Genomic DNA, 24853 nt, shown 5'->3' with positions numbered 1-24853 from the left:
CTCTGGACTTTATCCCACAATAATATTCAAAGAATTGACTAAGTCCTAACTTTCTGAGAGCTAATCATTTTTGTCAGTTTTCAACCTGGTTAACAAGCAAAACTATACTCTAGCAGGAATATTTTTATCTGTCAAGAGCTTCACAAAGAGAAGACAGTTGGATTTTATCTACTTTCCCTTTTTTTTTTTTGAAAGTACTAAATATTAGAGACTCAACTAATTGGGAGATAAAGTTTTAAAAAGTGAATAGAGATAAACTTAACAACTTTTAATTGTTGGGAGTGAACTCAATTAGTAACTAGGATATCCAAATGCTGTTAGTTCAAGATTACACCTATCCACTCTTGGGATCTAAACAGTGAAAAGAGTGCAAATTCTGAAGTCAGTTCTTTACTGCCTGAGTGACCTCAGATGTTCTTTAAACTCAGTACAACAGTTACCTATAAAATAATACCTCCTTCACCCTTCACAGAGTCATCATAAAAATTAAATTAGATATGCAAACAAAAAGTTCTCACAATGCAAATGCTGATGCATTCAAGTAATTCATAGCAATGTAACTCAACAAAACCTAATTTCATCCCTTTTGTCATACCTAGCAGAAAAAATAAAAAATTTTTAATTAAGATTTTTTCTTCTTGGAAAAAATCAGAGGAAAGGAGCAAAATATGCCTAGGCAGGATAGCTAAAAATTATTAAAGGGATTGAACGTGTGTTTAGTTCAATGAGAAAGTGCTTGCCTTGCATGTAAGAGGCCCACAAAAGGAAAGGGAAAAAAAAAGTGTCAAAGGGGAGAAATTGAAATAACTTTTATTTTTCACTTTATCTAAACTTCTATCAAAAAGGGCAGATTGCAAATAACTTTTATAATCTCTTCCATTTAGAATACTGTTTCTAAAATTCCTTCAGTCAAAACTTCATATAATATATACACATGAGACACAATGAACAAAAGCATACTTTTGTTTTCCAAATCTTGTACAGTATGAATACATGACCTTTTTAAATTTTGTTTTTAAAATCACTAAATATAATGAATGAGCAAGAATTTATGCTTTATACCTGAAAGATTTCTTTTTTTAATATTTTTTAGATGTGTAGACCTTTATTTTATTCATTTACATAAACTTCGTGCTGAGAATCAAACCCAGTGCCTCACACATGCTAGGCAAGCGCTCTACCACTGAGCCACAGCCTCAGCCCCATATACCAGAAAGATTTCTGAAAGGAAGACTCCACAAGGTCCAGCTACAATTTTTAGAACAGTTTTCTATCTGGTCAATTTTATTCTTATAAGAGAGCTAACAGAAAAAAGCAAATCTCCCCTCACAGCAAGCAAAGAGAGTTGAAAAGAACCCTATGCTGAGCTATTCACCATCCACATTACTCTTATGGTATTATTCTACTTTTGTTTATCTCTAGACGTTTTCCTCTGTCCATAAAATAAACATAGATATATTTTAGATGTAGAAAAAATGGAAATGCTTTTGCCCCTTGGAAAAAGTCCTTCCCTGCCTGTTTACTATCTTTGTATAAGTATTAAGGAAAACAGAAGCAAGATAGGATCTACTGACAGGATCTTGGGGAAATGTGTAAAATTAAATGGACAAAATAAAAGAAGTTATGTGCTTTCACTTTAAATCGGCAATTTAATCAAAAATTGATTCTTTTTTTTAAAAAAAAAAATCTTAAAATAAGTCCAACTCTAGAAAGCTGGGAAAGAGAAAAAGAAAGGAAGCATTTACCTGAAGCATCTCCAACTTTAAAATCACTGTCATCTGAACTATCATAATCAAGAGCTTCTAGGAGAGAAGCTGCCAAAGGCTTCACCTGCCTCCTCTTGGAGCTGCGATCCACTGTTAAGAGAAAAACATGACATTGTCATTCATCATCACACCAAACACGGGCGAGAGCTGTGATGTTGAGGGAAGATAAGGATAACTCCGGGCAGGGAATCTTTGTCTACCGTCTGGGCAATTGGCGTCAGGGAAAGGTAGGAGTGGGGAAGAGAGCTGCGGAGGGCTTCAGCCCACTAAGGTGAGCTGCTAAAATGAGCATCTCCAGCCCCGGGGTGCGGCCAACGCCAGTTCAGGCCGGCCAAAATCCAAGCTGACCCTCTCCTTGCACAACTTATAAAGAGGTTTCTGCGACTCACTAGCAATTCCTCATTAAAATACTGTAACAGTCAACAGAAAACTCCAAGCCCAGGGAATAAACGTCGGGTTCAATCCTAAGGACTGGGGAGGGTAGCTTCCAAGAACCGTCCTGGATCCAGCGGTTCCCGCCCACCCCCTCCCAGCTCTCCCAAAGCCCTGACTGATAGAAGGGCTGAAACGGGTCTCTCTCCCCACAGAGGCCTCGGATACACTTACTAAGAAATCCGTGAGGTGGTCGTTTGGAGGATACCTAGGGAGAGGCTGCGGGACCACCGGCAGCCCAGTCACCGCCGAGGTCGGGGACTGGGGCGACGGAGACAAGTCAGAAAGATGCCACTTAAAATCGGCGGCGCCGATTTTACAGGGACGCTCCCAGGAGCAGCCCCACCTTCACTCCCGCCCCCCCGCCCCCCAGCTCTAGCCCGGCCCCCGTTACTGGCGCCCCCTCCCACGATGCTCCCTGGCCAGAGGCGCCCTCCGGCCCAGGCAGCGCGGCCAACAGGGTGGCCCTGGGGAGTTAACTTCCCCCCGGTTAAAACCAGTAGAAAAAAATAAAATAAAGAAAATCTTTATTAGCCTGCACCAGAAGCAACAAAAGACCCACAACTTGCACAGTCTGAGAACGACTGCCTGAAACAATAGGGAAAGCAACGACCCGGATACAGCTCTGAGAAGAAGGAAGTGAAAACGCAAGGGTAACTGCGGCCCTGAGACCAAAAGGAGCTGAGAGCGCGTGCGCTGTCCTCTCAGCCGCGCTCCCTCCCAGGGTTTAGGAGCCGAAAAGAGCCGAGTCCAGCCGAGTAGTGCCGAACAGAAGAGAGCACGCTTAGATTCCGTAAGGCTCCGCCTATAGCCCCTAGGCCCCGCCCACCCTGAACCTAGTCTTGCCTCTCAATCCAAATCATGGGAGACCAACTCCTGTTTCTGGTCTTTGTTATTTAAGGATTTATTTGGAGTAAACTTAGAACAAAAAGACGTTTGCTGCCTTAACCCTCTACCAAAAACCATAAGTGATACAGCTACACTACCTACTATGTCAATAAAGAGTATCTTGGAACGTGCAAAAGATTATTTATTACAAAAGGGTAACACAAGAATCATGAGACCTTGCTTAATTGCTGCTGTAAAAATTATTAATCAAACAGAGAAAAAAGTTTATTTAATTATATTATATTCATTATATATATTGAACTGTTGACCATCATTTCCACATAAAGTAAACTCAGTACTTAACTTTGCTAAGAGAAAAAAGAATACATGCAGGGGAAAAATTCCTTCTCAAAAGCACAGTGTATATTTTCCTAGAATATATGTCTATATGAATGTCTTGAATCCACTTAGGAAATTTATTTTTCAAGATAAATGTTTAGGGGCTGGGGATGTGACTCAAGCGGTAGCGCGCTTGCCTGGCATGCGTGCAGGCGGGTTCCATCCTCAGCACCACATACAAAGATGCTGTGTCCGCGGAAAACTAAAAAATAAAATATCAAAAAAAATTATCTCTCTCTCTCTCTCTCTTTAAAAAAAAAAAGATAAATGTTTAAACCCATAAAAATATAAGGACAGTATGTACAACCAGATATGGCAGTCTTTGAACCATTTCAAATGTCACATTTATTCTCAAACATGTTAACATGTTTTTAAATGTTATTAAAGGTTAGAATTTGAAGCGGTTTTAATAGTTATTTTAAAATATCTATATCAAGGGTAGAAAAAGGTTTGGATGAAGGTGATTTAGTTCATTCAAATATACTTTAAATGGCAATGTTCGTAGCATGCAAAATACAGTGTTATGAAAGACTAAATTTGCAGGAATCAAATCATGTAATACAGTGGTGAAGCTTATTCTTTAAAGAAACGTTAAATTATTTTGCAAAAGTAAATTAGAATTGTTCTGGGGGGCTGTAGCTCTGTGGTAAAGCACTTGCCTAGTGTGAGGCACTGGATTTGATCCTCAGCACCACATAAAAATAAAAATACTGTGTATCCACCTACAACTAAAAAAATATTTAAAAGCTAAAAAGCAAACTGGAATTTAATTGTGTAATATTAAACTCAAATAATATTTAGTAAATACTTATATGCAGCAATTTATAGGTTGTAACTTCTGCCATAGTTATTGTGTTTTCTTTGCCAGAGCTTAAGGTAAAGTTGAAGATTTAGTTAGTTAAATTACTGTATATTGTGTATAAGCTTATGAAAAAAAAAAAAAGGGACACACACTAATACTGGAGGAAGCACTCAGGAAAAGCATCCAGTAGAAAATTATATTTACAGACATAAAGTATCTGAATTAGTCAGAGAAGCAGGGAAAGGAGACAGATGTTCCAAACCAAGGAAAGGATATATGCAAGTGCACAGGGCTAAGAGAACCTATTGAAACTGAGTATCTGATTGGTACATAAAGATGTTGAAAAAAAAAAAAAAGAAATAAAATTTCAACATTGGAAATTTGGGATGTATTTTTTGACAAGGTTTGGATCTGAATTCAGAGAGGACCCTATTACCAGTAGAATATGAGATATTGGCCAGGCACAGTGGCACACTCCTGAAATTCCAGTCACTTGGGATGCTGAGGCAGTAGAATCACAAGTTCAAGGCCAGCCTCAAAATAAAAAATAAAAGGGGCCAGGGATAATGTAGTTCATTGATCGAATGCCATTAGATTCATTCTCTAGTACTGCAAAACAAGAAAAATAATCAAAAGGAGAAATAATTCAACCATAAAGAAGAATGATATTACATGATTTTCAGGAAAATGGGTGGAACTTGAGACCATTATATTAAGCAAAATAAAGCCAAATTCAGAAAGTCAAGGATCATATGTTTTCTCTCATATGTGGAAGCTAAAGGGAAAAAAAATAGGTAAAAAATAGAAAGAAAGTGCAGGGTGGGGGGAGGAGAGAAGGGGGGTCTTATGAAAGAAAATCCATATAATAGAGGAAAGGAAGAGAAGAAGAGAAGAGCAGAGGGAAAGTAAGATACTGGAGAAGGAAATGGACCAAATTATATTGTTACATTGTGCATTTACCAAAATGTAATAACAAATCCCCCTATTGTGTATAATTATAATGAGCCAATAAAAAGTATGGGAACAAAAAGAAGCAATGAGAAATAAATGCGCCGGCTGGGCTGGGCTGGGCTGGGGTAACAGCTTTAACAGCCTTTGAGAAATTTGAGAATAATGAAAAACTCAGAGTTTTAAATTCTTGGCTTGTTCCAAAAAATGAAGAGTTTCTCTGTTTGCTCAAAAACAGGATTTCTCAATTTTTATAATATGGGTGTTTGGGGCCAGATAATCTGTTCGTGGAAGGCTGTCCTGTGCTTTATAGGATATTCCAGCTTCTCTTGCCTCTACCCACTATATTCCAATAACAGCTTGCCTTCGCCCAATTTGTGACAACTAAAAATGTATACAGACATTGCTACATGTCCTTTGGAAAGAAAAATCATTGCCACTGCCCACCCATTCACGCCTCTACAGAGAAATGTTGCTCTAAAAGAATCTCATCTCATGAAATCATAGAACTGATATAGCCAATAAGTCAGTGAATCAGAACCCACAAAGTTGAGATTTTAGGCAAGTTTGTATACTGATTGTTCTCATGTCCATCTCTGTTGCATCCTTTTCCTGCATCCTATAACTGTTCAGTTCCCAGTGTGCTCCAAGGGACCAGGACAAATTCTGACCCTGAAAGAGATAGTTTTTCATTTATATTAGGAATAGTGACCCTAAGCTGGTGGTAGCATGACTTTTGTTATTTTTATTATGAGGAAATTTATGTGTAGAAGGCTTTGTATAGCTGCTGAGTAGACAAGGAAGAAGAGTGTGCTAAACATTCTACCCTGGCGCACTCAACTTTCACTCATACCACATCTTAGTCTACACTAATGGTTCTGTAAAAATTAAAAACTACATTTTTCAGACTCCTGTAGAAATAGGATTGTAGGTGTGATTTATATTATGCCAATAACATGAATTTTTAAGATTTGAAAGTTGAAGAGTGTCCCATTTCCTACAATGATGGCAGCAAACTCCAATAGGCATGAGCTCCAATATGGAGCTACCAGTCAACTTACTCTAGTATCTAAGTAGAAGTATCATGGGTATCAGGTGGCTTTATTATGGGCAGCCACAAAAGCAATAAGAGTATCAGCTTCCTGACAACTTGCTTGCAAATACAATTATATAGTCTTGCTGTCAAACTTCTAGAAATTTCCCCTAATTTCTTTTCTAGGCATCCTTTGATCTTATAGATACCACGTTTCAGCTATTAAATTATTTTCTGCTTGAAAATATGGTTTCTGTTTCCAGTGCACTGTACATTGACTGATATGCAACTTCTTAAAAACACACACACACAAAAACTTTTATATTGTCTCTTCCCTTCAACTAATAGTGCTAACTTAGCAATCCAAGAGCCTATTCGCTGGCCAAACAGCTGTCATTTATAATCCCTTAAGGAGATCATAAATCCTTTGCAGAAAATCCATGGCTGATTTTATCTTGCTATAGTTAGTACTTCAGAGATATTCAAGAGAAAACAATGTTGATGAAGTAGAAAAAGCTTGTGCTGAAATTTCTGAACTTCAAGAAAATCTTAATTGTCCCCAGAGTGGAAAAAGTATCTCTACAAAGAAATAAAAATTAGTTTCAAGTAAAAATTCTGAACTTCAACTTTGGAAAGCTAGATATTCTAAAATAATTTCAAAGTTTCCTAATGAAGACTTCATTGATGATCACCTTTTGTTTGTTTGTTTGTTTGTTTGTTTGTTTGTTTTGTGTTTGTACTAGTGATTGAACTCAGGTCCTATGGTGTGCTAGGCAAGTACTCTACCATTAAAGTACATTCCCAGCCTTTTTTAAAATTTTATTTTGAGACAAGGTCTCACTAAATTGCCCAAGCTGACCTTGAATTGGCAATCCTCCTGCCTCAACCTACCAAGTAGCTAGTTTTATAGGTATGTGCCACTGTACTCAGCAACCATTTTCAAATTGTATTAAATATACTTACTACAGAATTATTTATAGTATTTAAATAGCATGGATCTACTCTAGTATTACATGAGTAAACACTATTCACATATGTATAAAATGAATAATATTAAAAATTTTTTATTAAGTTTATTAACTAACCTTCCATAGATGGTATGTATATATGGTACAAAAATTGTAAATGCACAAAAATGTACCATGAAAACTAAATTTTCATCCTATCTTTGGGCTCTAGCCAGTCAGTCATTTCTCTAAACATAACAATATTAACTTTTTAAAAAAGTCGCTTAGCTCAGAACTTAGTTTTTATAACAGCTTCATTAAGATACAATTCATATACTATAAAATTCAGCCATCTCTAGTGTAAAATATAGTGGGGTTTAGTATCAAAAAGTTGTATCACCACTATCTAATTTCAGAATATTTATTTACTCCTAAAAGAAATCCCACACACATTAGCAGTTAATCCTCATCCTCCCAAACCTACAACCTAGCAATCATAATATATTTCTGTCTCTGTAGAATTTCCTATTCCAGATATTTCATAGAAATAGAATAAATATATGCAGTTTTATGTGTCTGGATTCTTTCACTTAGCATAATGTTTTCATGGTTCATTCATCTATTTAACATAATTTGTTTTTAACTAACATGATAATGTAAAATGCTATCAGTATTTTGTAGGGAAAAAGGATAAAAGTGGAAAGTGAGTTCTCCAATATTTGCTATAATCGCTGTATAGTATACAGATCTCTGAGATAAGCTGAGATATTTAATCATGTTTTCAGTAAAAAGTTTCAGGGTGGCAGTCTTAGGAACCGTGTTTCACAAGGGGTAAGTCCCAAACAAAGCAAATGGATGTAGAAAACAGTAGTAGAACAACATCATAAACTGAACAATATTGTGTGTTAGATAAAGTTAGTTAGATATATGAGGTTTCATATCATCAACTCAAAAGTTGGGAAAGCTTTCAGAAAAAAAAATGCACAAATGACATCTTTTGCTATTTTTAATCAATCAAATCTCTAAATGATAAATCATTAAAAATGCTCTAACATTGCTCTATATGTACACAACTCAGTTTTTTTGTATTTATTGGAAAATATAATAGAAAAAAAAGTGAAAAACAAATTTACAAGTCAAAATGCCATCCATCATAAAGCAAACTCTTTATAAACACCAAGCATGGTGGCACATGCCTGTAATTCCAGTGAATCAGGAGCCTGTGTCAAGAGGATTGCAAGTCTGAGGTAAGCCTTAGCCACTAGTGAGATCCTATCTCAAAGTAAAAAATAAAAAGGGCTTGAAATACTCAGTGTTAAAGCACCCCTGGGTTCCATCTCCAGGATGGCATAAACAAAATAAAACAAACAAACAAATAAAAGGCACCAACCAAGCTGGGTGCGGTGATGCACACCTGTAATCCCAGTGGCGGGGAGGCTGAGTCAGGAGGATCATGAGTTCAAAGCCAGCTTCAACAAAAGCAAGCCACTAAGCTACTCTGTGAGACCCTGTCTCTAAATAAAATACAAAATAGGGCTGGGGATGTAGCTGAGTGGTTGAGTTCCCCTGAGTTCAATCCCTGGTACCAAAAAAAAAAAAAAAAAAAAAACAGCACCACCCATGTTCACACCAAAGAAGAAAGAAACCTCCCTAGAGGGAGTCCCTACAATTGATATCACTCATGTCTACTTTCAAATGTGTAAAAATGGAACCATTCAATATGCATTGTTTTGTTTCTGGTTTCTTTGACTATTACTTTTTATATTATTGCATATGTAGTTGTTAGGGCACTTGAGTTGCAGAAGCATATTTGTGAATGTACCACAATTTATTTATTCATTTTATGTTTTATTAACATTTTAGCTTTTTCAAGTTTCAGGCTATTATAAATTATTCTGTATGTTCTTTTTAGTGTTTCTTAGTGCATATATGTGCAAACTTTTGTTAGGTTTATACCTCAAAATAAAATTAATGGATCATGGGTATTCAAATATCCAACTTTAGTAGGAAAAAAAAAGACTTATAAAGTATAGTACAAATTTACATTTATACCAGCAATTTATGTAGGGTTTTTTCCTTTCTACTCTATATGATACCTGAATAAAAGTCTTAAAGGTTCTTAAAAGTCTTTTCCTTAACATCTGACATCAAATTTGCAACAATCTTTGCTACTGTGTCTCTAGTTTTCCCCTCTCTTCTAGTCTCCATTGTCTTGTATTTTGACACTCATACTTTATCTTCTTTTTTGTTCATCTCTTACACTCTCCTTTTTGTTTAATGGTTTATTCTTTAATTTAACTATTCTCTCTCATTTTACTGTAAGTAGTAAAGAGAAACAAGGCTGTGCCTTCAACACTTTGCTTATAAATCTCCTCAGCTAAATATCCAAGTTAATGACTTCAAAGTTTTTTTATAGCCCATAATAAAAACACAATTCAGCCAAGTTTTCTACCACTTATAACAAAGAGTACTTGTCTTTCAGTTTTCAATATGTTCCTTATTTCTTCCTGAGTCCTCACTAAAAGTTCCTTTAACATTCAAGTTTTTGCAAATATTCTTTTCACCAGTGACTTGGGAGGTTGAGGCAGGAGGATCTCATCAGAAACTTACCAAGGCCCTAAGCAACTTAGTGAGAGCCTGTCTCAAAATAAAAAATAAAAAGGGCTGAGGATGTTGCTCAGTGGTTAAGCACCCTTAGGTTCAATTCCTGATTCCAAAATAAAAAAAAAAATTCTGTTCATAACTACACACACACACACACACACACACACACACACACTCACCGTATATGCATGACTTCTTTTGATGTCCATATGTCTATTAATTGTCTCTTCATGAAAATCCAGGTTGTTTCTAATTTTCACTTCAAAATTTCCCCAGCTTCTACTAGTTACCCAATCTAAAGTCACTTCTATATGTTTAGGTATTTGTTATATCAGCATCCCACGTTTGATACCAAAATTTATATTGTTTTTTAAGACTGCATAGAAGCAAAGTACAGTGGCACAGATCTGTAATCCCAGCAGCTAAAAAGGTTGAGAAATGAGGATCATAAATTCAAGGCCAGTTTTAATTTTAGCAAAACCCTAAGGAACTTAGTGAAACCCTGTCTCAAAATAAAAAAACAAAAGATCTTGGAATATGTCTCAGTGGTAAAGCACCCTTGGGTTCAATCCCCAGTAAAAAGTTGTCACCACCACCACAGAAAAAAATAACTTAAACAAACAAACAAAAAGAACTGAATAAAAATTACTACTGTTATGGTTTATATATGAGGTAAGCCCCAAAAGTTCATTAATAAAACAGGGCAAGAAATTCCAAGGTGAAGTGATTGGGTAATGAGAGCCTTAATCTAATCAGTGGATTAATCCTCTGATGGATTAACTGGGTGATAACTATGGTCAGGTAGGGTGTGGCTGGAGGAGGTAAGTCACTGGAGGCATGTCTTTGAGGTTTCTATTTTGTCCCAGGTGAGCAGAATTCTGTTTCCTGATTGCCTTGATCTGCACTGCTTTTCTTCCCTAGGGACTTCCCCCATGGTATTCTGCTTTACCTCAGGCCCAGAGCAAAGGAATCAACCCTATATGGACTGAGACCTCTGAAATCATGAGCACCAAAAACTCTTCACCTTATCTAAAATTGTTCTTGTCAGTTCTGTTGCTCACACTTTGAAAAGATGATTAAAACAATTACAAATTAGGTGTCTTAAAACAAGAGGAATTTCCTTTCCCACCATTCTAGAGGTCACAGTTCTAAAATGAAGGTGGATATAGGACTATGCTCCTTCCAAAGACCCTGACAATCCTCCTTGCTGCATAGAGGAGAGCACAGACCAGGTGATCTTGCTTGAGATTCAGTTGACAGAAAGGAACCTGCAGAAACATTCTCATTATGCTAAGAATATTGATTCAAGCTACTAGGTGTGTTACAATTCATAAATGTTGTCATTGAGGTGGTGGCTTACCTTATAGTCATTGGGCATCTCTCACTGGATATCCGTCGTCAGCTTCTCATGATAATAGGCCAGGGAATGCAACTGGAGAAGTACTCCAGATTACAAATCTCCAAGTCCTGGACATGATTGCCTATATGGATTACTTTATCTCAATACTACATGCCATATATATATATATATATATATATATATATATATATATATATATATCTTTAAAATATTGATGTAAAAAAACTTCAACAAAAGAATACAAATAAGCTGAACTGGGCAGCATATTAAAAGTATTGTATATCATGACCAAATGGGATTTATTCCTGGAATGCAAGGATGGTTCAATGTATGGAAATCAACATAATACACCACACTAAAAGAATAATGAAAAAAATATATGTTCACCAGGTCCAGTGGTGCACACCTGTAATCCCAGCGACTGGGGAGGCTGAGACAGGAGAATCACGAGTTCAAAGCCAGCCACAGTAATGGTGAGGCACTAAGCAACTCAGTGAGACTCTGTCTCTAAATAAAATACAAAATAGGGTAGGGATGTGGCTCAGTGGTCGAGTGCACCTGAGTGTGTGTGTGTGTGTGTGTGTGTGTGTGTATAATCACAATTATTGCAGAAAAATCATTTGATAATCTTTAATACCTTTTCATAATAAAAACAATAAACTATGAAAAAGAAAACAAAAAATGAATCTACTTTATTTTTGTTGTTGTTGCTATTGTTGTTGTTGTTTTTCCACTGATAGAAACCTAGAGTTGTGTTTTTTTTTTAATTTTTTATTTGTTTTAATTAGTTACACATGACAGTACAATGACCTTGACATATCACACATTTGAATCAGATGGGATATAATTTCTCATTTTTCTGAGTGTACAGGTTGCAGAATCACATTGGTTATGCAGTCACGTATATACACACAGCAATAATAATGTCTATTTCATTCTACTGTCCTTCCTTTCCCCCCTTCCCCTCCCCTCCCCTTCCACCACTTCTCTCTACCCAATCTACGCAATTCTTTTTTTTCTCACATTTTCATACATGTATTTTGTATAACAATGAGGGTCTCCTTTCATCTTCCATGCATTCCGCTTCTCCCTCCCTTTCCCACCCACCTCTCTTCCCTATCTAGAGGTAATCTTCTCATGCTCTTCCTCCCTACCCTATTTTGAGTCACCTCCCTTATATCAGAGAAGACATTCGGCATTTGTTTTTTTGGGATTGGCTAACTTCACTTAGCATAATCTGCTCTAATTCCATCCATTTCCCTGCAAATGCCATGATCTTGTTATTTTTTAGTGCTGAGTAATATCCCATTGTATATAAATGCCACATTTTTAACCCTTTCATCTATTGAAGGGCAAGGAATCTACTTTAATATAACAAAAGCCATATAAGAAAACCCCACAGTGAATATCATAGTTAATGGCAAAAGACTGAAAATTTTTCCTCTAAGAGCAGAAAGAAGACAAGAATGACTAATTTGCCTTTTTTATACAACATAGTATTGAAAGTCTTAACCAAATCAATTAGGCAAAAAAAAATAAAATGCATCCAAGTTAAAGAAAAAACAAAATCATTCTGTTTGCATGTGATATGAACTCATATGAGAAAACCCTAAATTATTACATTTTTAAAAAGACTTATAAAAAGTCACAACTAATAAACAGATTTAGCAAATTATCAGAATACAATGTCAACATTCAAAAACCAGTTGTGTTTTTACACAGTAACAATGAATAATCTGAAAAGGAAGTGAAAAAATCAATTCCATTTATAAGGGCATCAAAAAGAATAAAATATAGTAATTAACTTAATCAAGGAGATAAAAGACTTGAACAATGAATATTAAAATCATTACTGAAAGAAATTAAAGAAGGGTGGGGATGTGGCTCAAGTGGTAGCGCACTCGCCTGGCATGTGTGCGGCCCGGGTTCAATCCTCAGCACCACATACAAACAAAGATGTTGTGTCCGCCGAGAACTAAAAAATAAATATTAAAAAATTCTCTCTCTCTCTCTCTCTCTCTCTCTCTCTCTCTCTCTCTCTCTCTTTAAAAAAAAAAGAAAGAAATTAAAGAAGATGTAAATAACTAAAAAGAAATTCCATGTTCATGGATTAGAAGACTTAATATCTCTAGAGTATACTCAAAACAATCTACAGATTCAGTGCAAGCCCTCTTAAAAATCTCAATGATGTGTTTTGCAGGAATAGAAAAATCCCTCCTGAAGTTTATATGGAACTCAAGATCTCCTGATTACCCAAAAAAATCTTAAAAAATACAAAGTTGGAGAATTTACATTACCTGATTTCAAAACTTACTAAAACCCAATTATCTGTATATTCAAAATAGAAATAAACCCTCACATATGTGGGCCTAGCATTTCTTTTGCCTTTCTTTATTTCTTTATTTTTTTTTAAATGAAGGTTTATTAAGATGTAATGGGAACTGGGCACAGTGGTGCATGCCTGTGATCCCAGTTACTTAGGAGGCTGAGGCAGGAGGATCACAAATTCAAAACCAGCTTCAGCAACTTAGCAAGGCCCTAAGCAATTCAGTGAGACCCTGTCTCTAATAAAATATAAAAAAGACTGTAGATGTGGTTCAGTGGTTAAGTGTCTCTGGGTTCAATCCCTGGTACAAAAAAAAAAAAAAAAAAAGTATATATTTATAGTGTACAATGTGCTGTTTTGGTATATGTGAAAATAAAGTATTTATTGCAATCAAGCTAATTATCAGTCATTACCTTATATCACCTTTTTTTGTAGGGTGAATATTTAAAATTTAATCTTTTAGTAAATTTAAAATATAAAATTCAGTATTATTAGGTGGGTGTGGTGACACACACCTGTAATCCCAGCAGCTTGGGAAGATGAGTTCAAAGCCAGCCTCAGCAACTTAGTGAGGTCCTAAGTAATTCAGCAAGAAACCTATCTCTAAGTAATATATTTGTGTACACACACACACACACACACACACACACGTGTGTGTGTGGTTTGTATTGGGGATGTGGCTCAATGGTTAAGCACCTCTGAGGTCAATCCTCTGTATTAAAAAATTAAAATTAAAAAGACAAAAAAAAGAAAAGAAAATTCAGTATTATTAACAAGAGGCACCAAACTCTTAGATCTCTAAAACTTCTCTGTCTTGCATAACTGAAACTTTGTCCCCTTTGCTCAACATCTTCCCATTTCCCCCATTCTTTGGCCCCTGAGAAATCACCAAACTTCTCTCAACTTCCATGAGTTTGAGTTTTTTTCCTGGCAGTTTATAAATCTCCATTTCCCTCAGGTCAATTATTGAGGCCTTATTTTATGCCTTTGGTGATATTTTTCCTCTGAGTATGTAAGATCCTATGGCCTTATGTTGGTGTCTGTACTTGTGAACAAGTAGCTACTTCTTTTAACTTTTATGGAATGGATTCAGCAAGGAAACTCCTTCCCATTCAGCTTGTCCACAGATTTTGAAAGGGCCATTTGGTGGATCCCAGGGTTAGTCTTGCTGCTGGAGTCCTTTGGCAGGTCAATCTGGTGCCCAGGTCAGGGGAGGGGCGGGTAAGTTGGATTCTGTGTCCCCTGGAGTGAGTATATAGTTTTAGTAATCCCATCGTCTGGGGACAAGAAACAGCTGGCTCTGGGATTCACTGGAACAGGCCAAAACAGAACTGGGGTTAATAGCAAAGTCAGGTGTGCATATCACTCTCCTTCCCCCATGCCAAAAGAAAGTTTTGTACCTAGGAGAATTATTCACAATAGCCAAGAGGGGAAAGAAAACTAAATGTCCATTACTGAAAAAATAAAGATAACATGGTATACAGATTTAATGGAATATATTTTAGTCTTAAAAAGGAAGGAAATTCTGGGGCAGGAGTTGTAGCTCAGTGGTAGAGCAGTTGCCTCGCAAGTGTGAGGCACTGGGTTTGATCCTAGCACCACATATAAACAAATACAGGCATTGAGTCCATATTAAAAAAAAAAGGAAGGAAATTCTGACATATACTATGAGTTAAACTTAAAACATTATACTAAGTGAAATAAATCAGCTAACAAAGAATAAAACTGTATTCTACTTATATGAGGCACCTAGAGTAAACAAAATCATAGACAGTGGAATAGTGGTTGTGTAGGGATAAGAGGTGGCAGAAATGGGAAATTATTGTTTAATGGATAGATAGCTTCAGTGGAGATGGAACAGGTTAGGGACAACATCATGGATTTAAAAGACGTTGGGATGGTGATTCTTATCATTACTCCATTGAACTTATCTATTGGAACTGTGGAGAAGAAAGTTGGATCTTGGAGAATAACAATGAATATTGAAAACCTAATGAGGTGGTGATTTTAATTTCAGCTACAATTCTAGATGTGGTTTCGTTGCTAAAGAAATCCATATATACCCTGGATCCTGGTATCTAACCTTTGCACTGGCTAGTGCTTTTGTAGCTATAGATGTTTTTAGAGACCATTAAAAGTAGTTTGTTTTCCTTTTGCTAGTAACATATGTTGACTGTCTTATCTTGGGGCTATGTCAATTCTCCAGCACTCCTGAAAGGGCCTTGATCAGATCTATACACCACAGGGAATCATCTTGGTCAGTTTCATTGATAGTGTCATATTTAATTGGAGCTGCTAACAGAGAATTAACAATTACTCTAGATATATTGGTAAGAAACATGCAGGTCAGTTTGTACAAAGTAAATCTGACAAAAAAAAAAGTCAAGTTTCTGTCACCTCAGTGAAATTGCTGGGGTTTCAGAGGTCTGGAACATATCAAGATATCTCTTTCAAAGTGAAGAACATGTTACCACTTCTGTTGTTTATTGTGACGCATAATACTATATGGGTCTCTTTGTATTTAGGAGGCATTTATTTAATTTCAATATGCTATTCTGACCCATTTACAGAGCAAACTGAAAAGCTTCTGGTTTTAAGTTGGGCCCAAAATAGAATATTCTGCAACAGTCTAGGCTGACAGGCATATTGCCCTTTAACTAACTAGTATAGCTATTAGTTCTTGAAGCTTGTTACTTTGCTACCTGAGTTATTCATTATCAACTGGGTATTATGTGGCAAAAAAAAAAGTCATAAGGTTGTATGTGAACAGTTACATTCCATTACCAAATGGAAATATGAGACGCCAAATGAATTTGGTCAGTTCTTAAAAACATAAATAACTTGTATGAGCAAGTGTTGCAACTGACCATGGTCTGTACTCCAGCAATAGTGCCTCATTCTCCCCTATGCGCCTGCATACTGCTCCATAGTGAATTCCCCATTTCCAGTTGTGTGTGTGTGTGTGTGTGTGTGTGTGCGCATGTGCACTAAAGACTGAATCCATGGCCTGGTGTATGCTAAGCATACGCTTTACCCATTGAGCAACAACTAGGGGACACTATTAGAGCCTGGTCTATAGATAGATCTGCATTAATGCTGTCAATACCTATAAAGTAGATACTTATAGCAATATAGCAATATAGTGCTATTCTGGGTTGCCCCTAAAAGACAGTAATAAAAAATCATCTTACCAGGAGGCAGGACTTTTAGCAGTTCATCTCAGTATTGATTTAATTTGGTAGGAAAGACAGCCAGAAGTATGGATACATGCTGATTCGTAAGTGTATGTCAAATGTTTTGGTTGGATGACCAGGGATATGAAAGGAACATAACTAGAATATTGGTGACAAGGAGATTTGAGAAAAAGATTTGTAGATAAAGCCTTCAAGATTGGCAGAGAGTGTGAAAATATTTGTGTTTCAGATGGATTCTCATTAAAGAGCTGCTAAGTAGAGAAGAATATAAATAATCATGGAAGGAACACTATTTGTTTTGTTTTTATTTTAATCAATGACATAGATACTGCAGGTATGGGTTTGACTTCCTTGCCTGCAATACTTCTGTAGACCTACAAAATGCCTTAAAATAATGATATTCCGCATAGTATTGCTTATGATCAACACATTTATTTTATAGCAAATGAAATATGGCAATGGGTTTATACTCTTGAAATTCACTTATCTTACCATATGCTCTATTACCCTGATACAAGTGGCCTAATAGAATAGGTGGAATTGCCTTTTGAAGACTGAGTTATATGCCAATTGGGAGCAACACATTGGTAGGTTGGAATAATTCCTCTATGATATGATATATTTCCTATATATGTTACTATTCACCAGATTCAAGGGGCATATATAAGAGTGGCTCTTCTATGATTTCTGTGAATCACTAGTATATTTTTTACCTCCCATCCTGGCAACTTTGATTTTTATTGACTTAGAGGTCTTAATTTCAAGGGAGCAATGTTTCTATCGGGAAATCTGGTAACAATTCCACTAAACCAAAAGTTGAAATTGCCACCTGGTCACTTGAATTCCATGTGTTAGTCAACTTTTTGTCAGTGGGACAAAATAACTGAGAAAATAAACTTAGGAGAGCACAGATTTATTTTGGCTCAGAGGTTTCAGTCCCGTTGGTTGGCTCCATTGTTTGGGGGCCTGTGATGAGGCCTGTCCCATGGCAGAAGGACATGACAGCAAGGAAGGAGAAGGAGAGAGGGAAGGACAAAGGGAGAGAGAAGAAGGAGGAGGGGAAACAGAGAAGGTAGTGGAAGAGAAGGAAGTGAGGGGAGGGGAAGAGAGAAAAGGGATTGGAGAAAAGATATAGTCCCCAATGACCTACTTCCTTCAACTAGGTTCTACCTCCTATAGCTTTGACTACCTCCCAATAGACCATTCAGCTATCAATAGATTAATCCATTGATGAGGTCAGCGTCCTCAAGCTCTAATTCTGAACATTGCCGCTAAGGACCAAGTTTTCAACACATGAGCCTTTGGGAGACATTCCAGATTTAAACTTTAACAGACACAAATGCCAGTTAATACACAAGAAAATAAGGATTATTCTGTTAAGACAGGTGATTAATCCTGATTATCAAGAGGACACTAGGGAATACACCTTGCTGAGATCCAGCCCCGGCAGGGGTGGGGAGTGGGGTTCCAGGGGTCCTGAAGGAGGAGTGGCGTTGGGAAAGAACAAGAGTCAGGACACAGATTGCAAGTTAAGAGCAGCCTCCAGAAGAAATCTCTGTTGCCCCTGGAGGGATCTTTATTTTTATACCTTCTTTTACAGGTGTTTTTTCAGGTAGTTAATGGATAGCTTCAAAGCCCAAAACTTTTTTGATTTACATAATTTTCAAGAGTTACAATCTTTTCTGACATACATTGATTACCTAAGATATTGAGTACATTGTTCAAAATATTTTTCTGTAACCTTAGTCAATCATGATTAATCTTTACGCTTTCACCTCAATCACTAGGTGCTAGGCGACACAACTAGACTACATGCTATTGAGTATTATTTACTTCTAACTTTAAAGCATACCTATAATTACTTCATTAACCTTTAACTTTAAAGCATACTTACAATTATTGGTAAGCTTTCCTACTTCTAAACTAAAATCCCAGTAAAACACACTTAAAGTAGTGAAAGTCTATTATTTAAAAGCCTACTACTCTGAAGTGCCTCAAAAATATATCTTTGTTAATTTTACATTATTCTATTTTTAATTTCCAAGGTAATTTCCTTTTTTCATATGACCTATTCAACTGCTTTCTTAAAGAACTTCCTTGATCCTTGGTCAAAGCACACCAATTCTTATGTCTTCGTAATCTTTAAATGGCAGGCTTTACACCTCAAACCATTTGTCATTTATATTAACTATGTGTTTTCCATTTTCATCATAAGTTTCTGTGTAAGGCAAAGGAGGGTCTATTGGTTGGGAGAATGTATTTTTATTAGCCTCTTGTCCTTGAGGGGGATACCATAAGCTACATACGGTGGTCCTTGTACTATTGGCATAGCAATTGTTTTTCTGTAGCTAGACTGTGGTACAGGGGTTGGGGGGGGTAGTATAAAGAGTTAACCATTGGATAAATATTTCTTGTTGTTCAGACTTGAGGAATAACACTATTGTTTGTATCCTGAGAGACACTGAAACGTACCTCATGGCATGTCTCAATTGTACACTTAGTCTCATTCTGGGAATTTTCCTGCAATCTCAGGCAATACGTACTTTCATTATTGATTGACGTATGCCCTGTTATCCATATCATGAATATCATAAACAAAACACTTAACATTTCTAAAGGTTCCGGTTTCCAGATGGTGCGGCCCAGTCGCAGCATTCCCCACACTGTGACCCTGTACACTGTGACCCTGTCAGACAGTGGGTGCAAGAACGCCTTCACCAACAACTCAATGGGGTTAAAGAAGGATATGCTGCAATGCACAAGGTGCCATAGGATACCCCTTAGTACTGCTGTTATTTTTTTAAATTTTTATTTGTTGATGGACCTCTATTTTTATTTATTTGTGTGCGGTGCTGAGAATTGAACCCAGTGCCTCACTCATGCTAGGCAAGTGCTCTACCACTGAGCCACAACCCCAGCTCAGTACTTCTGTTCTTGACAACTTTCTTCTTCCATTTCTATACTTCTGGACTATGATTATATTTAGTTCTAAGAAAAAGGACTCCAGCTCATTCAGCACAACACTCACAAAATTGAGATCAGGAGTTTGGAAGAAATAAGAAATCAACAGTTTATCTGTTCTTCATAGTTTCCACTCATCCCACAGGTTCTGATGAGATTTTTATTTCTCTGCTTCACATTCCTCCTTCTTTCCTGACTGCCTCCCTTGCTAACTTCAGTGGAAACACAGTTTCCACAAACTATATAATAATCCCTTTTTATACAAATATATATCCTACTACTCCTGTTTTCTGGTTGAGCCCTAATATATTTGCCTACATTTCTGATTTGTTTTAACTTTTCTTTACTGATTCCCCCACTCCTGTTCTATTCTTCATCCCCCACCCCACATTCTCTAAGGTTTTAGCATTAACCCTCTTCTGATCCTTTCCTTAGTACATTTTCTTTGTAGATAAGGTCATCAATTTCCTTTGTATTAAACTTAATCTATAGGCCTTTTATTTTCAAACTCGTTCCCAACTCAAAGTGGGGTTTCTCCATGCTTAAGTGTCTCAAAATAGGGGATATTCCTTAGATGTCCTAGACTCAACATTTCCAAAAATTAGTTCATATTCCTAATCCTGGTAAATGGCACTATTATATACCGAGTAACTTAAACCATATAATAGTGTCTATTGCCGCACTTATCATACATATAGTTTTGTAATTATGTTTCTGTCAGCCCCACTGGAATACAAAGAAGGAAGAAGACACCAGTGTTTTAATCTTATCCTAAGCATTTAGCACAATGAACAGTACTTAGTATGCACCCAATATATGTTAAATGAATGAATAAATGAACGAGCAAATAACTGAATGAACTAAGGGATTCATATAAAAGACAAAAATTAAAAAGAGATAATAAATGATAACATAGGAAAGGAAAAGAATTTAGGTAATCTAAAAATGGCTATTATTGGCAGATCTAGTGTTTGATATAATATCCCAAAAAGTACATTATTTAGCTAGAAGGTTTCACTGAAAAGAGGCATTACTATTTTAAATTACTAGTTTTTCTCTTTTTAGTATTCATTGAATTTTGTACATAAAGTGCTTCAAGTATTTAATTTAAACTGATGACAGTGAAGCTTTGAGATTTATAATAATGGAAGTAAACTTTCACAAACCAAAAATGTTTTCATTTTCTAATATAAATTTTATAATTAATTACAGTCTATGCTAAATAATTATACTAGTAGAAGAACATATTTGTTTTTAGATTAAGGATAGCTGCAGAATCTTTATTAACAAGTGAAGGTATAATTTGCATTTGTGCTATCACAAAAACAATTCCAGTTGTCAATTTATCTACTAGAAAAATAATTAAAAGCCTAAATGCAAACAGAATAAAAAATATAAGAGTCTGTCTTCAATTTACATTAATATAATTGTACTCCATGGCTCACTTATCAAATTATTTCCCTCTAAAGAAGCTATTTCTTTACTGTCACACATTAATATCAACACATAATCACATAGCTTCCAGAATGTTCTAGTCATGTATTTCAGGCAAACTATGTGAGAGAGATATTTTATCTTGGAGGTAATGATACCCCACAGAGGATCCCCCCACACCCAGGTACTGGGGATTAAACTCTTGGGCAGTCTACCACTGAGCTAAACCCCCAGTCCTTTTTATTTTTTATTTTTCAATTTTGAGAAAGAGTTTCACTGTGTTGCTGAGATTGGCAATTGTGTGATCCTCTGGTCTCAGTCTCCCAAGTTGCTGAGATTACAGGCATGTACCAGCACACCCAGCACTACATAGGATTTTCAGAGCTATTAATCATATCATTTACATTTATTTTAAACAACTAATTTATATTTTTTATTTTAAATCATTCACACACACACACACACACACACAGAAAAAACACACACACACACAGAAAAACACACACACACACACACACACAAAATCAAGAAATCCAGAGAGCACAACTCTCAGAGTGGAATGAATGGTAAAAGACATCTCCAATTCATTTAATAAGATCTTATGTCCTGCAGAAGATTTAGTCTGTGTTTAGATATAAAACTTTTTATGAGCACTCACCACCTAAAGAATAAAGTCCCAAATTCAAATTCTCAAAAATGTGGGTAAACCTTTTCAGTTTAATTGCCCACATTTCTCCCAATACAACTTACCCGTCCATTACACTGTAATATCTCAATTCCTTCCACACACTATGCACTTACACTATGAACTTTCAAGTGTCTCTGCTTTGTACAGACTATTCGGTATATATGAAATTCAAATCTCCCTCTTTTTTTGACCCAGTCACTCTGCGCAGTCTTAAACAATGTCACAGTCTTCACTAAGTTTTCACAGACTTAATTCTTTCTGTATTATTCAAATTTTGACTTTTATATTCTTCATTGCCCAAATAGAGTCACCTAGTTAAGTCTGATACCATTAGGGAAATAAAATTTAATCTTTCTCTGGGAAAGACTTTAAATATCTGTGAAGAAAAGACAATCTTGCAAAATCTGTCCTCTGATTACAATTATTCAGTTCTCTCTTTTACACTCAAATGTCACTTTTCCTCTCTGAAAATAACACTCCCCAAGGGAAAGGTTCAAGAAATTCTGTCATTAATTCCAACTTAAAGTCCGTGATCTATGAATAAAGTTGTAGTCTCTTTTTCTCTCTCCTTTCCTCCCTCCCTCCCTCCTCTCCTCCCTCCCTCTCCTTTCCTTTCTCCCTTCCTCCCTGCCTCCCTCTTTTCTCTTTCTTTCTTGTTGTGTGGGGAATCAAACCCAGGACCACATCCCCACCCCACTATGTATTCACTCTAGCACTGAGCTATACCCACAACCCAAGGTGTGTAGTTGCTATGTCTATTCTAGGTATGTCACCTCTTAATCTGGAAATCTATAACAAAAAAGGGAAGTTATTTGTCCCACAATACCTACAATATGAGGTGGAATTAAGACTGGATAACTATAATTAATGATTCTATTCAGAAATAGAAATGCAGATAAACACTGATCCTGAAATTTCATTGGGTAGAAATTGCTGCTGACTGAAGGTAGGGGATAGTTTTTTGGTTAGGCCCTAATTTTGACATCTAGGGATTAGGCCACTCTTCTCTGTGACTCTTGCCTTATCTTCTGGGGAATCTTGTCTTAATTCCATATAAGGAGGACATTAGAAAATTGGACCTCCTTAAAATATAAGGTATGTTCCAGTTTTGTTTGGGGCAAGAAATATTTGAATTTAAAAGCACTTTATTTAAAAAAAAAAAAACACACATTTTCAGTTCTAAAGAAGTTACTTACAGTTCCATTATTTCGATTATGAATCTGACAGAACTCCCTGCAGAGAATCAAGCAACACCTGGAAGTGAGGAAGGTTTGGGTGAACTGCATGTAAAGGTTACAAATTACAATCTAATTTCTCCAAAATATAAAATCATATTAATGGGTTGAATCTAATGTATTAACCAAAATATGTTATAAATCTAAAATGTTCAAGGTTCAATGTAGTCTGTGTAAAGATTACAGTGTGGTATATCATTGTTTTAAATTTTATGAAATCTTCCATTTTCACAATTCCTTTGAAAGAAGAGAAACTAATGCTAAAAAACAATATTTGAGTTGAACTAAAAAAAACAATATTTGAACTACTATATTTATAATTTATGACCTCTGACTAATTGCTTTATTTCAGTGTATGAAACATTACATTTTTTAATGTTTCCTTTGAATTAAGAACCACATTTAGTTTCAAAAAATAAAAATAAAATAAAATAAAATATAAGGACCTCTTTATATTTGCTTCTTACCTCCAGAAGATTGGGGAACCTAAATATCATTTCACATCTCAAACAGTCTCTTTAATTTGAGGCTGATAGTCCTTTTAATAGTATGTGGTCTACTTCTCTTCTATTTGATCCCAGTCAACACCATGTACCAATGGCCACACCTGTGATTCTTTTTGAAACATACTATGTCACATTAACAAACTACTAATCTCAAACTGATGACTTGTAAAAATAAAGACTTACTCCTCATTCTTAATGTGTGTCAACTGCAAATCAATAGTGGCTCTGATCCAAGCAATGTTCACCCTGACACCAAGCTAATAGAGCAGTCTTTATCTAGAACACTGCTTGATCAGGTGGCAGAGGGAAAAGAGGACATGGCACATGTAGGCTCATAGAATTTCTGCTTTTATAAGATATGCTAATTTTCACATATCATTTGCTAAGATACACTACTTTTCATATATAATTTGCTAATAAAATAAATCATCTTATTAAGCCCTATATTAATGAGACAAGTAAAAGATTATATTTCTAGGGAGCAGTTGTAGATATTTGCATACAATAATCTACCACATATACCAATCCTACTTCTGAGGCTCACATTGAATGTTGTACTATATCTCCTCTACCATGGTTTCTTTTTCTAAACTGTCACCATTATTCTCTATCTGCTTAAAATATAGGTCACGTGTTCTTTCCACTAAATTTAATGTGAAAAATTTAAAGTTTTACAATTTGAAATGCTGTTTAATATTTATTAAAATTTATATTTGGGCTGGGGATGTGGCTCAAGAGGTACCGCGCTGGCCTGGCATGCGTGCAGCCTGGGTTCGATTCTCAGCACCACATACAAAAAAAAAAAGATGTTGTGTCCGCCGATAACTAAAAAATAAATATTAAAATTCTCTCTCTCTCTTTCTCTCTCTCTCTCTCTTTAAAAAAAAAGACAAGTGATTCTTTAAAAAAATAAATAAAAATAAATAAAATTTATATTTTGTAACTCTGCTCTGTTAATATTTCCAAGAGTATCATGTAACTATCTCTATTATTGTTACTTCTACAAGCCAGGTTAATGACAAAAAAGTAAAGTCACTGAATTTTAATTTATGAATAATGACATTCTTATATACCTATTTACTTATTTTATTACCCGCAGTTATCATTCAAAATAAAATATCAAAAAGAGATCTATACCATTCTAATTTCTTTGCTGATAGTATCCACATTTACTACTGTTAGGTTTCCTTGTTCACTTCTTTCTGTGTCTTTTTATGCTGAACTTTTTAATATAGTCATTTTCCACACCACAGTCTATAAAATGTCAGAGAAACCTTTACTACCTCACTGGTCTCATTTTTGTTTTTCTTTGTTATGAATCAGCCACACTGACCTCCTTTAAGTGCATATTTTTCTTTTGTTGTTGTTTTAAAAAATCTTAAAGCCATTT

At 35.8% G+C, this 24853-nt stretch overlaps 1 protein-coding gene across 3 annotated transcripts in view; it reads right to left on the bottom strand.

Moving 5' to 3' along the window:
- The window catches only part of Phf14 (PHD finger protein 14), a 189904-nt gene extending 187367 nt beyond the window's left edge, over positions 1 to 2537 (bottom strand). For 2 of the 3 annotated variants that reach the window (XR_013091873.2, XM_076861574.2), the window contains exons 1-2: positions 2373 to 2537; positions 1746 to 1856 (exon numbers count right to left, since the gene is read on the bottom strand). Coding sequence is in view for 2 of the 3 variants with exons in the window: in XM_076861574.2 (XP_076717689.1) it covers positions 1746 to 1856; position 2373 (112 nt within the window). In the remaining variant the exon portion in view is untranslated. Of the gene's footprint in view, positions 1 to 1745; positions 1857 to 2372 lie in introns of those variants that run through there. The other variant, XM_076861581.1, reaches the window with a different exon arrangement.
- Positions 2538 to 24853: the final 22316 nt, after the last annotated feature.

This window comes from Callospermophilus lateralis, chromosome 1, assembly GCF_048772815.1.
Source record: "Callospermophilus lateralis isolate mCalLat2 chromosome 1, mCalLat2.hap1, whole genome shotgun sequence".
NCBI classification, from domain to species: Eukaryota; Metazoa; Chordata; class Mammalia; order Rodentia; family Sciuridae; genus Callospermophilus; species Callospermophilus lateralis.
Note: the sequence above shows the minus strand (reverse complement) of the source record. Positions and strands in the feature narration are given on the sequence as shown.